The 16,348-nt window shown below is 35.1% G+C and overlaps 1 protein-coding gene across 1 annotated transcript; it reads right to left on the reverse strand.

Annotated features, from left to right (window-relative positions):
* Positions 1–530: 530 nt before the first annotated feature.
* On the reverse strand, positions 531–15,595 carry LOC137932767 (trypsin alpha-like). Its single transcript, XM_068776441.1, has 8 exons — positions 15,583–15,595; positions 14,779–14,909; positions 13,991–14,124; positions 8,167–8,328; positions 7,973–8,066; positions 3,159–3,281; positions 2,078–2,274; positions 531–927 (listed from the first exon to the last, which is right to left on the reverse strand). The coding sequence occupies exons 1-8, from the start codon at positions 15,593–15,595 to the stop codon at positions 531–533; spliced, it is 1,251 nt and encodes a 416-aa protein (XP_068632542.1).
* Between the last annotated feature and the right edge of the window lie 753 nt (positions 15,596–16,348).

The following is a 16,348-nucleotide window of genomic DNA, read 5'->3' on the forward strand; positions in this document are numbered from 1 at the left end:
ACTGCTGAAAGCCATTTCTTTATGAATAATAAAGTTAACTTTTGAAACCTGTCATTTACTTAATAACACTTTTTATTTACACTAAGAATGTGTCATATTTTTACCAATATTAAATATTAGTTTATGTTATATTCGTTAATTTAGTATTCTTATAGTAAATGTTTAAATAATTACCATTTCAATATTGTGGAATTAACCAATGGGAAAAAACCAAATAAATTAATCAAAACTTAAATGATTTTTTATTTAAATCCTCATGTAATATGTAACGAAACAGTCTGAGTATAGTCCGATTTTACAAGTGTTTATGTAATAATTGCCTCATTTGAAGGAATACACATTGTTAAATTTGTGTAGTTTTTTTCCTGAATATTATTTTAAAATTTTATATCTCAATGACGTAGAAATATTTACACTTTTCTTGAACACTTCGTTACCTTCCTTAATAAAGTAACTCATCGTTTAAATTGTAGATACTCTAGTAATGACTGCAAAATATTCCTCATAAACAAACCAAATTCAATGAGAGCTCATGACTCTGCGTCGAGTTCATCTTCACTTTTAAATTTGTTTTTATTCAAAAATGGCTGCGCAGTTAAATTGTTTAAATGCAAGTGGGTAATGTTATTCTGTATTTTAATCGAGACATTTCTAATATTTTCCATTAGCTTATTTTTCAATTGATGAAATTGTCCAAAATACATATAATCTCTAATATCAAATATGGAACCTTTTAATTTTGCCAACGCACTATCTAAATTGGTCTGTGAAATCATTTTGCCGACATATTTAATCGATAAAGGATCAACATTTTCTCTTGTTAAACGTAACCATTTGGATAAAGTATATGCCTTAGTCGCTTCGAATATATCTGTTAAATTGTTTTGTGTCAGATTTCTTAATATGGGTATGTTGTGCACTATCCACCTGTAAGACATAAAAGTCAATTAAAACCTCCTTTTTTTCTTATAATTACATTATATTTATTCACTATAGTAAAAGTATTGTAAATAATCGTAGCTGTATTGTGGTGATTGTTCTTCTCAGTAGCTCTACATTGATGAAAGTGAGAAAAGTCTTAACGGAATCGATGATAAGCTCTTTGTACATACTTTCTTTTGGCAATAGTAATAGGGAGTCTAGCTAGTAATTTGGTTTGATCAGTCTGCTCATTTGGTCTTTTACCGTCTATTTTTCCTACAATCAGTAGTTTATCGAAGTTATCCGGTAGTCTACGGGCAAAGTGGACAAAATAACTTACTAGTCATTGGTAACATATTGTGGAAAATCCGGTCTTTCATTATGGATTGTTTCCTGTGTAAAATTGCATTTGAATTCGAAACACAAACGTTAGAATAAATTATCTATTAATGATAGATCTACGATAAATATCAATATAGAAATACAACGCACGTATACAATACACGTAATATAAACGTAAAAACTTATTCGTGATAACAGCTAGCAAATTAAGCAGTATTGAAGTTTGCATATGCAAATTAAGATGTAAATTTTAAAGCATTGTATTTTTTTTCTGGTGTGAATGCGGCTTGATTTTTTTAAGGTTGTAATTAAGTTTTTGCAGTAGCAAGTTGATTAAATACGTGATGTTTACTTTTAAAAGGGCAATTTTATTTACGCAAAATATTTTCTGTAACGTAAGCATTCGTTTAAGTGTACAAAAAATACACCCTGTGTATTTTGTACACTTAAGTTAAAACATTTCCTTAGTACTGCAGTAAATGGCATCCAAATGGCAATATCCAAACTTTTTTCACTGTAAATAGAGAAGTCAACAAAATAGTACTGTCGTTATACGCCTGATATAGAATGTACATTTTATTATTTTTGTACCGTGTGTATAGCAGTGTATAGTGTAACCGTGTGTATAGCAGGATAGTTGACAATACTGCCCAGAATGGAATGGATACAATGGCTTTGTATGACTGTTCTCCCTTTTATTATTATATAATTTCAGTTAGGACCAGAAAATAATTACAGTTTCAGCACCAAGGATGAAAACAAACTACTTTTCAAACACACTTTAGAATTAAAAAAATAAAAGGTCAATATTAACGGTTGATAATAACGGACGTCTGTATAAACCAGAGGCAGGTCATTATGATAGCTGCAGCCGAATCCCCAAGACTGAAATCCCGCTAGATGTCCGTTAATGACAAGTGGTGCCCCTGGTACAGCTAGACACGGCGCCACTGCATTCTCTTCGCGCGCTGTTCCTAGGCAAAGCATTCCGGACCTTAGTGGGGTTTCATGCTGTAACAACGCAATTTTTATCACTATGATAAACCAGCCGTAGAATTTCCACTGTTGTCACTAGACATAAGCCGCCTCTATAGATTTCCAATATGATTAGTTGGAAGCAGTCTGCATCCAGCGTCGTCCAAACAAGGTACCAGCAGCCAGCTATGTACCTTACCAACTGCCAGTGACTTATCCCACCCAATAACAACGTAGAGCGCGTAATTTTTAATATACCCGTCTACATGTGTGCTTTTCATTAATATCAGCGATGGCGATCCTTTGAACTGAAAATTTAATTTGTACTTTTTGAGTTTTAAGTTAGCTCATAATAGTGAAATCGACCGATATCATGTCGGATTTATTGCACAAGTATCGACATCATTAAGTTAGCCATCAGCCTACTGGTTTTTGTGATAAACCCAAGTCTGCCTGCCAATAGTTACCCACAGATCTATCCTTATCCTACATGCACTTTTTACGTAAGTGGTGTTGTGTGTTTAGTGTTCCAGACAGTTTTCTTCTAAATAAATACTTTAAGGTCATGCTTTAGTCATCCTCGTGTTGCGAATAGTTTTCGTGCTTTCTACGCTCCGGATCGACATAGGATTTCTAAATTAGCTCATAAGTAAGAGCCTTTAAGATGAATTTTAAACTTCTTCGGTGGTAACATGTGTTTTATAGAAGCGATAAATCAATGTAATATAAAACGACAAAAATGACCCGTGCCTTGAAGATACAAATTTGGGGTGAATAGCAAATAACACAAAATCTACCACGTATAAAAATGAATTACTATAATTTTTTCAACTCAAGGTTTATTCAGAATCATGTACAATTTACTACTAATTTGTTTATGTATAATTATATATAAAGCGTACAAAGTTGTTTGAACTCACTCGCTCATATCCCTCGCAGTAGTAATTAGGCGACGTTATAACGAACGATATTGTCCTCATCATGGGATCTATCTTCTCAGCAGGGAAAAACTTCGAAGAACGAGGCAGGCATAGTTCTTTTTCCTTTGGAATTCATTTGAACTTTTAATATTATTTTCAACTGTTTTGATAATTTTGTTTTAAATTTGAATCAAAACAGGTGTTACCAAAATTTGCGAAATTAATATCAAATAAAATAAAGTAATTTTAAATGACCACATTTAAAATTACCCATCGCTAAAATAGCAATAAATTTATAATTAATACAATCTGCGAGCCCTTCGCCGGTCGAGGCTGGGAAAGAAACTAAAGAACAAAAATTGTTACCTTACTTTATTAACTTACTAATGGACTCACCAGATTTAAAATAAACTTTATTAATAATATCTTATTATTACAGTATGATTAGCAGAACGTTGCACACTAGATGTTAATTAGGTGGTCAAGTAAATAACTTTGTAAAAATACCCGGTGAATTTAAATTTTAAATAATGTCAACAATTTGATTCTTTAACTACGCTGATCTAACTTGTAATAAAATTTCATAAAAAAATTGTTAAAAATTAAACTAATTTTTGTATCTGAGTATGGTCTTGTACGTGGACAGATGATTTTGTTAAGGCGAGCGAAAGATTCTGAATGCCGGCCGCTTTTCGCTAGTCCTAATGGAAAATTGTATGGGAGACTGATTTCTAGCAGTGTACGTTCCACGGTTCAAAGGATGACGTGAAATCGTTTTAAACTGTCGCTCTCTGACGGACCTTAGTTCCAATAAAATCTCATTTATTACAATGAATACGAAAAAGATTTTGAATACAAATCGATAGATTCGCGTATTTCTTTTGCTATAAAGAACGAAATAAACAAATAAAATTTAAGATAAAAATAAGTAATTGAAGAGAACATTATGAACTATTAGATAGTATATTGTTACAGAAAAAATACGCTATGTATCGAAAAAAAACTTGGTTTTGGTATATATAAAGAATTGCAGTGAAATAACAATGCGGTTTCACAATTTTCTTGAAACCATTTTCAAACTGTAGTACTATTTTAACATTAAACACACTGACAAAATACAACATTAAACTTATGAGCACCTGAAAAACTTGAGAAACCATACAGCTATTAACATAACACGCGAAAAAGAAATTCACCGATTTTTAATACTTTTTACTTCTAAGAAAGCAAAAAAATTATACGTATGCCTAAGACTCATTTCTCAGCAAAAAGCTTTAAAACGTAAGATCTATAGTAATTTGACAGGACTATTACTATCAGCTGCTTAAAGTCTGCAGAGACAGATACTAAACAATTCATATTAAAAATGTTTCTTTTTACTATATTATCACCGATTTATTTATTATTATTACAAGCATGATTTTTTGGGGATGGTGTATCACGCATTAATTGACAGTAGATGAGCTATAACATTCGCCCCTTTGAAATATTTACACTTATAACCAACCACTATATATTCTTGAAAAAAGAAGTAAAACAAATTTACGATTAATTGAGTAATTGTACCCGATTAGTATTATAAAGGTGCACGGCAAACATCATAGATACTACTTCGTAAATGGTTAGCGCTAGAAGAAGAAGTGGCGGAAGAAAGTTCAGAATCGCTTTTATCTAGTATGACCAGAGGTTTGCGTCCCCTGTGATATACGACCTGGCCTCGTTATCGAACGGCGACGATGACGGTGTGTAGTGTACATGGCTTGTCTTACAGGTGTCTCGAGACAGTGTAGCTTTCGAATGTACCGGATGTGATTGTATTGTAGGTACGCACCAACGATCGCACCAACGATCAATAAATTTGTGTCTCTAGCTGCAGAGTAAAAGTGATGATTTGGGAACTGAGCGATTGTTTACAGTTCCATGTCAACATGCAGATTTTCATTGCGTACGTACCACGGCGCACTCATTCCTCTACACATGAACCTATTCTGTACGACCTGGAATCTGTGAATAACAGACGGATTAGCATGCGGAAAGCACAGGCTTCGTATGTGAGGACGGGTCTGACTACAGCTTCATAGTGTCACTTTATTCGACAGGAACATTTAACTCCCGCTGTTAAGCAATGGATAGAGGCGGTTGACTACCATGGATGCCTTTTTACGCGCGTTCTCTACGTGCGCACGGAAATTGAGTTTATCCTCTAGTTAGCTGATTCGAGTTACCTATGGCATTGTCCATGAGTGTCACCGAAGCTGGTAGGAGAAAGCGATTTCGTTTCGAAAAGAGCGTACCCGTGCCTTTGGAGGCAATAATTTGAATCCTTCGTTTCTGGAACCATCGTTCTTGGATGTTGGCAGCAGTATCTATATTTTGTAATGGCACCGGTGGTAACACCAAAAGTGTAAACGCAGATATCGTCAGCATATAGGGCGAGCTATACAACCTTGACACGAGGGATGTCATTGGTATAAAACATTTATGGAACCGGCGTGCATCGATTACATTATTTCAAACAAAGCTATAGTTAGAGATATTCGGATCCCTTTAGAAGGTTTAAGTAATGTCTCCTTCCCTGGAAGCATATCAACTTTACGATCGCGGACGATTATGTTAATTCGTCGCGTTGATCAGCCATTCCGTGCACAATGTAAAACGCAATGTCCACTACACTGGATTGACTCTGCCGCTATTCTTACTGTGAGCAGCAGTCGAAAGGTTAGTGTGTCAATATTTATTGCACCTTTTCAAGACTTTTAAAGGTAGTGGATAGCACGTACGTTTCATGGTGACATCGTCGCCTGCCTCAGAAATGGCATTAGCGAAGGCATATATCGTCGAAGTTGAGGGCCGGCGCTAACTTAAAGATAGACTTCTTGGAACCTGGTTTGGGAACTGTGGTATCTCTGGAGACTGGGTAGATAGTAGCCTTATAATCCTTAGGTGATGCGACTTTAAGAGTCGATACCACTGGCTTCGCTGCATGTGGCGCGATCGCCGGTGCCACCGCTCATTGGCCAAAGGGAAGGGAAAGATGAGGGTGCCGGAACTTGGGGCCTATTCAGTTGGAGAGCCCTCACGAAAAAGGTTGGTGCCTGACGACAGAAGATGCCGGCCAGAGGCCCGAAGTTCGACAACAGGAATTTGTCCTTTAGACGAGGACAATCTGAGGTGCCGTAATGGCCTAGGCACTTATGCGTTTAGGGCGTGCATAGTCTAACCTTGAAGAGTAGATGCAGAAAGAGCGCAGAGAAATTTTTTTTTACTCTCCATACTCTTGTCTAGGACGCTTCTTTTGCTTTATAAATCTGAGACGCTTATTGGAATGATCCCCTGCTCTTCGAGCGATTGGACGATCTTCTTTCTTTTCACTACTATTTCATGTGGAATATACTTCAATGCTACGCGAAGTACTCTGTCTTCCGGTAGTACATAAGTGTGAAAGTGCACACTTTCCCCACGCATGAAACGCGATATACGCGTCAGCTATCTCGTTCTGGAGCTTGGTGCCTTGATTCGTCGACGTTGCATGTTTATATGTATTCAGCATGGCAGAGCAGACTATTGCTAGTTTGTTTCCTCCCAACGGACACACAACGAACGCTACCAACCGGCTACAGCCTGAGCGTGGCGCTTTGGCCTTAGGCACTGTCGGATAAAAAGGGTGGAAGCCACCGATTGGCTAGCTTCTAGCAAAGCCGGGACTTCGCGTTTTTGTGGCTTGGTAGGCACGGCGGACTCCGCCGTTGGCAAGGCCTGTGAGGAGCTTCAGGGGAGGAAAAATATTTTTCGCAGTATATCCCCAGCTTTTGCAGATTTTACGTCTTTTGTATGAAGGGAAGTAATGAACGAGTCACATTAGTCATTAAACCCAATGAAAATAGGAATGTATTTGAATTATGTTCATGGATCAAAAAAAGAAAATCTTGGTAGATTAAATGCAAAAAAATAAATGGTAACAGCAATAAACCGTACTAACATATATTGAAATCACTGAAGCAGGCAGAGATTGCTGGAACGTCCTCTATGCCCGGTTGAAGCAAGTATTTACTAAGTGTCCTCTACCGAAATATGTGTGGTTAGTAGTTTGTGTTGTCGTCACTGGAGCGTTACATGTTCTAAATTATCTTACAGCAATGTCAAAGTGATATTTCCAAAACAAGTAACTTTATTAGCTTTATTTTTATACAGGTCATCTGACGGATATATGACACTGTGTGTTAGGTAATAATAATTTAATTCATGAGGGGCATTTTTCACATCTATATAGCTCTCTGTATGCATTCTAACAATAATTTTTTAGTAAAGTAATAAAGATTACTTTATATTTCAAACTATTAAGTCCAAAAAATTCGATGCAGGTCAGCAGTGGATGTGCTACGGCCCAAAACGTTGTAGATTTTGGTTTCTAAGTGGAACTATATCTATCTAAATACGTATAGAAATAGGGAATGCAATTAACAGGCCATCCTAAGTATATACGCATAAATATATTCGTACAGTTATTTAAGATTTAAGAGTTCCTATCATTATGTAAATGTGTATAAGCATTTCTATGCTCTCTTGAGTTCTCTCAACAGCGTGAAAAACAGACTGTTGATATCAAGATATTTTTAAATAAAATGATAATTAGTGGCGACCATCATGAACATACTATTCTGTTTAAACAAAAGTTGACACAGAAATGAATAATTTTGTCGTAATTTTTCTCAAACTTTTTTTTTTGACGTAGTATCTATTTTACAAGAATGACAGAAATAATATTTACATGTGTTTATTGCTAACGGAGTTGATAATCATGCAAAAAAAATTACCGTTAAATCACATCGTCCCCAGCCAGTAACGAAAACTCTCTGATTAGTAAGAGAAGATGAAGGGGGTATCATGGTAATCGGCTTCACAGAAATCCTAAAACACAGTAATTAATAAACTTTCAATAAAAATTAAGTACAATTGCAAGAAGTTTTACCGATGATGTTTTCGTTTAAGGAAATATCATAATAATTACTTAAAGACGAATTCTTCGTATAATCGAAGAAGTGCTATATCCGCTTCCAAAGTGTAGGGATTGAAGTTCTCATGGATGATTACCAACACAACAGTTCTTATCATGGTGCCCCGGTCTGAATATGTTTCACCAGCTACAACACCCAATTCGTATAAAGGAACACTGAAAAATAAAAATAATGTATTGACAGATATACGAATTATTGCCTAGGTGATATATATATATTATAATCTTATCTGTATACCAAAATTTAAGAAAAATGGCGATGTGCATAATGGGTATTAAAATTAAAAATAAGCTTGTTGTATCTTTCCCTAGGAGATCCTAGAGAAACAAGTCTTGAAAGCTTATAATTGAGAATTGTGGCTAATATTGCGTGCCGATTACTAATAATTAAATCATTAACTCGTCTGGATCAGTTGTTAATTTTAACAAGCATAATTGTAAGCTTCCCAAAAACAAAGAGAACTATTTACCACAAATTCTACATAAACTTAAAAAAATACGTGTAAAGAGTAATCAATAAGTAATAAGAAAAATTAGTTATTAACAATTTGTTACATACATATATATATATATATATATATATATATATATACATACATATATATATATATATATATATATATATATATATATGTATGTGTATGTATGCATATTTGTATATGTAGGTATTTATATAAATGATAATAATAAAAGTTTTGAAAAGTTTTTGACAAGAATTATGTAATTCATTTCTCATAAACGAAACGTTGAGAAGTAGCAATGCAATATCCTTGATGCGAACAATGATTAGTCTCGAAATTTTATATCTGTAATTGTATACGCCGATAAAGCATAAGGCGCAAACTAATTGAAAAATAGTGTAACGAAAGAATCGCTGGCCAATGAACAACAATTTCATATATATTTGAAATGGAGAAACCTTTTCTACTTACGTAACAAAACGTAAAACTTAGACATCCCGATATTTTTACAAGCGTAAAATTAATTTAATTTTAAATTATCACAACAAAATTATAGAAACATGTCAACTTGCAATATCATTATAAAAACAAAAGGTATATCAGAGTTCTCACATTCTCGACTCGCCATATTTCGTTTCGTTGTTATGCATACTTGTGAATTCATAATTTGGCAACTTTGATACAGTTGTATCCGCGTAAAACGTATCTTGGTAGAGATGTACAACTCATGTTAGTGTGCGCTATGTGCGACTCAAGCTGATTCAAATACAGCGACCTTCTGTGTGTTTGTGTTTGTGTGACAGAAGTTGTAAATTTATTTATTCTGTATTACTTTTGAAATAACCTCACTAATATGTTTGTTTTACTAATATTATTGTTACATTAAGATTAAATTTGACACATTCACAGATCATATCCTTGATTAAAATATAGGCTATTTTATCCTGGATATTTGCTCCAATAAAAACTAATGGATACCTTCTTCTAATGTTAAAACAACAAAGGGAAGTAGTCAATTGTAATACTGAGTTTACTTGAATTACAACCTCCTCACTACCACACACATTGCGTACTTACAAGCACACACACGCAAAGTTATATAGTGATATCTTTATCCGCATAAGTTCGTAAAACTTAAAAGAAAAAAAACGGTGAAATGCTTTGGTACTGCAAAGGCTTCATACACATGCACACAATTTAAAAATCTATCTATCTAAAGGTTTATACTTGTTTAGTTGAAGTAACACTATTTTAACCCGTTCACTGCGGGCCCAATTTTGAAGAACTTTCAGCTGGTGCGGCTGAGGTCGAATCAGCCTCAAGCTGAACTTCCTAGTAGTGCGGTTGAGGCCTTTTCTGCCTCATGTTCATCAATATTGTTTTACAATATTGAGTCAATGCTTCGCAGACATAAAGAAAGCTATATTTGTCTTTGTCATACCTCATACGGTTGAGTGTAAACAGCCGCCGCACTAGAGAGAAAACACGAGTTTTACGCGCCGCACCAGTGCAAAGTCTACCATGAGGCTGAATCGACCTCAAGCCGCAGTGAACGTGTTAAGAAAAAAAATATTGGCTTATAGTAAATTAAGGAAATTTTTAGTTCTAAGTCTTTGCTACATATCTGTAGGCTGTAAATCTTTGTCTCATTGACTTACTTTTCTAAGTTTCTATATAGTATTATAATTTTGTAGGTCCACACTATTAAATCTTGTTAACGCCAAAACTTTGTGATGACTTCTTGTTGTGTATGTGATCTTTAATAATATAATTGGTTTTTTTAAGTTTCTTCAATGTGTGAAATAAATGACTCTTATTTGAATAATTGAAAAAGATACGTGTCGTGTATTTTACCCATAATCAAAGCAGGCGTTTCGAAATCCGTTCGATATCTTGTGACAGATCCTAACGAGCACTATTATATTATCACGTTACTTGGATTGTTTTCTACGTAGTACTAATTAAAAATCACTACAAAATCATCTGGAGCCATACTATTTTCTTGTTTTACTTTTATTACCCTATTGGTATTTACAGATTTCTGTGGGTTTAATAAGCAAATGGCGCTTAGCCTAAACTTGGCCAACTTAGGCTTGAGCTAGTTGTCGAACCCATGTATCATTCCGATTAAATAGTACCGAGGAGAGTTGATCTTCGACCTGTTTAGTTAGTAGGCTAACATTACAACCATTTCAGAAAGAGTTTGCGCCAGAAGAAGTAGTAGTAGAAACTCCAGCAACGCTATTTTAATTCATGGCCCTGCTATTGGGGGCCTCATGTTCCTCTGTCTTATTTATAGGACAGGGACTTTTTTTATTTTTTAATAATTTTTCACTTTCTTTTCTTTTTTATTTCCATACTCTTCAATCATTCTTTACATGATCTGTCTTTCTTCTACTTACATTCTACAATTTCTATCTTTCTTTTCCTTACTAACTACCGTTCATTCATCGCCATTGTTTTATTTCTTTACAATTATTTCTCATTGTTTTAGCAATTATCTGTGTTACTTTTGTTTATATTCATTATATATTTTACTATTTTTTTTCTATAATCAAGAAACACTGGCCTGTCGGATTTTTCTTCCATTAGTGAGGCGATGGTGTCCTCACTTATATTTTTATTTAACCTGCTTTCGGATTCGTACCGAAGTCCTCCAAGTGTGGGACAGTTGACCACCAGATGCACCACGGTCTAGTCTCCTCCCGGTTAACAGAAACACGACGGGCTCTCCCTGAGCTTAACCGATGAAGGTACTCGGAGAACCCCCCTTATCCCCTGAAGAGCTGAACCAGGTCTGCGTCTAGTTCTATGCTGCGGAGCACACGATAGGCTAGACGGCGTCCGGGAAAAATTTCAGCGTTGTCCGTGCCATCGTACCTTCCATATACCTCCTATTCCATTCGTCAAGCGTTCCCAGCCTGAGCTGTCGCTTGACGAATGAGAGTGTGGGACTCCAAGTGTGGGACATTCTTCTTAATCTGGTCTTCTTTTACACTTCAGAGCTGCGTCCTTGGCCAGTTGACCCGCCCTCTCTTATTTCCCTCCATCCCCGCGTGCGCTTTCATCCAATATAGCCTTAAATCTTTCCCTGCTTCTTTCACTTTCAAGATATTCTTTTTTATTCTTAATGCTAAGGGATGGAGGGTGTCAGATCTTGCGACTGTTTGAAGGGCAGACGGCGAATCGCTTAGTACGGCACATGATTGCACCGACCAGCTGGCTGCGGAACCTGTCGCTTCTGCTAGTGCCAGCAGCTCTGCTTGCTATACAGTGCAGACGCTGCCAAACTACCCAGACGGGTGTGGAAATCTCAGGTAGCTGACCGATAACTCCAGGTCCCGGTCCCCTACCATTTGCCAAGAAAAGCCTCTTTTTATTTCAAATAAATGGGCTGCTTCATGGACCCGAAGGTCCAGAGGAAATAGCCTGGTAAGGATAAGGGCTGAGTGCATCGACGCGGTTCTGTAGGTCCTCGCGATCTTCTGAGCGAAACCCGTCTGGATCGCGTCTAACTGCCTGCGTATCAGCAGCTTCCTAGCCGCCGGTGCCCATACACTCGCTGCATATAAAATCGTCGGCTTCCAGCAACGTTTGTATCGATAGTCATTTGGAGTTGTCATACTCTCTAGTTTACAAGCCACTCTCGCCGGCGAGGGCAACTTGTCTTTGACTGGCTCTCAGTGTATTATCATCATAAACTTTACTTGACTTATCGATATATAAAAACGTATCTCGGTCGCAAAACGGCGTAACATTTGAGGTTCTCAGAGGAATTGTGTTGTAGCATACGGTCCGAACCGAATTTGTGTATGTGATGGAAAAAACAGAGTTATTTATACTAACCAGTTTTATGAATTGGTCTTTCGGATATTTGTCCAAAATAACAATAGAGACTAATGGGCCGATAGAACGTGGGAATTTGACCAGGCGACTAGGCGATATAAACCCGACGCTTTGCATAAGCGTAAATTGCGAATGAAATCCACAATTTTATGGTACATGGCTGTGGACTCTCAAGCTCACCTACAAGAATCTTCTGTCGCTTCTTGACCTATCTTTAAAAAGCTGCTTGTACGTCGTAATTACATCTAGCTAAGCAGAAGTTAAATGTTCTAGGCGTAAGAGGGGAGACATGGTTGAGCATGCTTATGCCTTTAGAGATTTATGGGAAAATGGTATTACAATTGGCAAAATTATTTGCTGTTGGGAAGCCCCAGATTTGTAGACGCCAGATGAAGTAGGACTGTTCTATGGTCGTGAAATCTTACACAGGGAGATATAAACCTTGAAGAGGGCAATGCACTTGGGGAGAGCGCCCTTCTATGTTAGGATACCTCGAGGGATCTGATAGTACTACAACCACGAAGTTTAATAATTTAAGTTTCCTCATTAATTATCACAAACACAACTCAGTTTATTTTAGGACGTTAACAAGAACTAAAAGTAAACCATAACACTCACTCACATTTGTTTCCTATGTTAAGCGCCAATCTTAATTTAATTCTACAAAAAAATTAAAGCTTTGAGCATTTAAAATAAGATAAAAAGATGCATTTTTTAATTATTTTGTTTCATTTTTTCTGATTACTAAGACTTATAAATGAAAACTACAAAGATATAAGATATATACACAAAGGTATTATAAAATTTAAATAAACTGCTGTTAATGAAGTAACCTAGATACATTTATTTAAAATGATTACAAGATTACCAAATATTTCAACGTGTATAATATTATTTCTGTAAATAACGTTTTACAATAAAACTTTACTTCTGAATAGAAACTATTTTCACTTTCTTAGTACTCAAGAAAATTTCTGCTACACTAAATACAGGTAAATGGAAAGGTAGAAGAGCAGTAATTCAATAATACTCATTCGTTAATAAAACAAATAAACGAAATTGAAATTTCCATTCTTTGGTATGTTTATTAAAATTTAGCCTTAAAGTTCAAACTTTAATTGTAGCGTAATCAGTCTTATCGTGGACTCACCAAATTATTAATAAATCAAAATCTGATTTCAACAGGTAATAACGGTTGAGTGAATTAAAGCTATTTATTCTGTTACACGTTATTCTCGAAAACTGTCTGTTCTAACTGAAATCATACTGTGAATCATACGCTTTCTACATAAAGCGAATAAGCAAATATCGAATAACGGATGCGAAGTTTATTCACAGACTCTGCGAATTGGCCTGACTAATGATTGACATATATGTGAGTAGAAAATGCAGGGGCTTCTATATGAAAAAATTCTTCTAGGAAGCCAATGTTCGCTCATGTGTAATAAGCAAAGAATAGACTCTCTTGTTTGTTAACCTTTTGAATCATGTAATTACTTAATTTTTATTACTTTGACAAAGGATGAGCAACGGTGATGGTTAATTTTCTTGTCAGTAGAGTTCCGGTCACGTAGTGACTGAAAAGCCGTCTAACACTGACAATGTACGGATGCTCCTGGACTGTCACACGGCTCGCTTTGAAAACCTACGAACATATTACTGTAACTGAAAAACAGTAAAATAAGACTGCCTTACAACGCAACAGAAATTTATTATAACTCTTAAAAGATATGGCAAATAGTTTACAAAAGTATTAAAGAAATTTTTCTTATTTTAAACTTGCAACACGCTTAAATTAAAATCCAAGCTTTGCACACAATTTACTTGACGGAGGGAACGAGGAAAACATAAATATTCAAGTTTCAGTAAGTCCATCACTAAGCAGAACTTGGCAGTATGCAGATCCTAATATGTTCAAGTAAAAGCATGTTCAATATTTCAAGCAATAAAGTATCTATTGCTTTGCTACATTCGATGTTTCCTTAATATTAGAACCATTCTTGCAAGTTAAAGTGAGCAATTTTCTAATATGCTAGCCAGAATAAAGCTCTAACTTTTACCCAACAAGTATTCTTTTGTCTGTAGTATTTTAAGCATACCGAAAATAGATGCACGTCTTGGCAATACCCTTATTTCGTTTTTTATACCTGAATGTAACATCCTGACATTAAATTATTAATAAAATACCAAATCTATTAACTCAAAATAAACGACTCTTTTATAAAAAAAAAGATAATCAGTTTTTAAATTATTAGAACATTCTACTTGTAACGAAAATTGTAAATAAGATGACACGTACTTTTCTATTGAGCAGAGGTATATCTCCAACCTTAGGATATCCGGCACTTTTAAATAGATCTCCGAGCTCCGCTTCCGAGATGTTTTCGAGTAACGCAGCGTCGTGTAAACATATTATACCGACAACAATTACTGTAACAAGTAATTAATGATATAATTTACTACATGTAAATAAATAATAATAAAGTAATCTGAGGGTATTATACTTTACAATATTAATAGGAATTGAACGTGAAAGTCTTAACGTAACTTTGTTTAATTTGTCAGCCATGAGCAGAGTCTTTCAACTACTTACCTACTTACGACTAGTGTTTTGAAACTTTGAGTCAAGAGACAAGAATAATTTATGAATAAATGGGAAATAATATCCCAGGCATTCCCAGTAATGGTAAAGTAATGATGAACCTACCTGGCCGGATCGATTTACCGTTGGCGACCGCTCTGATGGTCTTAACGAGATCACTTCAAAGAGAGTAGGTGAGCTGCAGAGAATAAAACTGTCTCTGCTTTGAGAGGAATGTTGTTATAACGATAAACCACTCTCCCTACTCTACCTGACTAAGCGCGGTTGAATCAAGGATGCAGCGGCGATGTAAGATTCGTCGGAGAACATTCTTCGTGATCAAATTATTGTGGACGCCCGGGCCAAGAACTAGATGATTTATTTTCGCCACTTGCAAACCTTCTAATATGTAAAAATCAATTTTAATTTTTCCGTTGCGTTTTCAACTTAACAATTTGTCCAGTTTTTAATTATTTTCCTTACTTTTTATTTCTAATCGACCGGTTTCATGTTCTTACTTACATTTATTTTCCATTTTTATCTACATTTTTTACAAGTACTGTTCTTTATATTATTCATGTTCTTAATGTTTACATTTGTTAGTAACGATATTTTAAATAGGAATTCATGAATCTAATAATAAAATTTTTTATATATACTAAGAATGTGCAATTTTTGGGATGTCATTTTCTATACGTAGTTCACCTTGTTATAACCTAAACTAAACAGAACATCATGTTGCTTTTATCGCCCTAAAAGTTAAATATTTACTCAGATGCACTCGGTGGTTGATTCTGTTTGTAATTTAATGAAAACAGACTTTCTTAATTACCCAATTGTAATGAAAGCAACATAAATAACTATAAGCAACATTAATGTTTTTAAAAACTTGGTTATTATTTATTATCATATACTATTAAGACTTCAACTTAAAGTTATATTAACTCATTTAGAACATACAGCGTCAATATCCAATTAATTCAATAAATTACAAAATGGGTGCGGCCGGAAAATTGCCTTGCAATTTCTTATTTCACATTTTTCCAACATACTTTTTTCCTTTTAGTCAAACCAGGGAATCAATTTATTCTAGCTTATATTTTATTAAAGTTGATAGACTTACTAAACCTCCACATTGATTTTCTATTGAATATAATTGGCCCCTTTTTAAAACGATTTAAATCACTGAATTGACGTAATAAAAATCTAGACGGAATGCAATGTTAAAACCTAAATAATTTTTTTCTTGGTCAAGGTTTATAGAATGGTAATACAAATTCGCCTTTAA

This window comes from Battus philenor, unplaced genomic scaffold (genome assembly GCF_028537555.1).
Source record: "Battus philenor isolate CCGP_79_NKW_IND1 unplaced genomic scaffold, ilBatPhil1.0.hap1 SCAF_1, whole genome shotgun sequence".
NCBI classification, from domain to species: Eukaryota; Metazoa; Arthropoda; class Insecta; order Lepidoptera; family Papilionidae; genus Battus; species Battus philenor.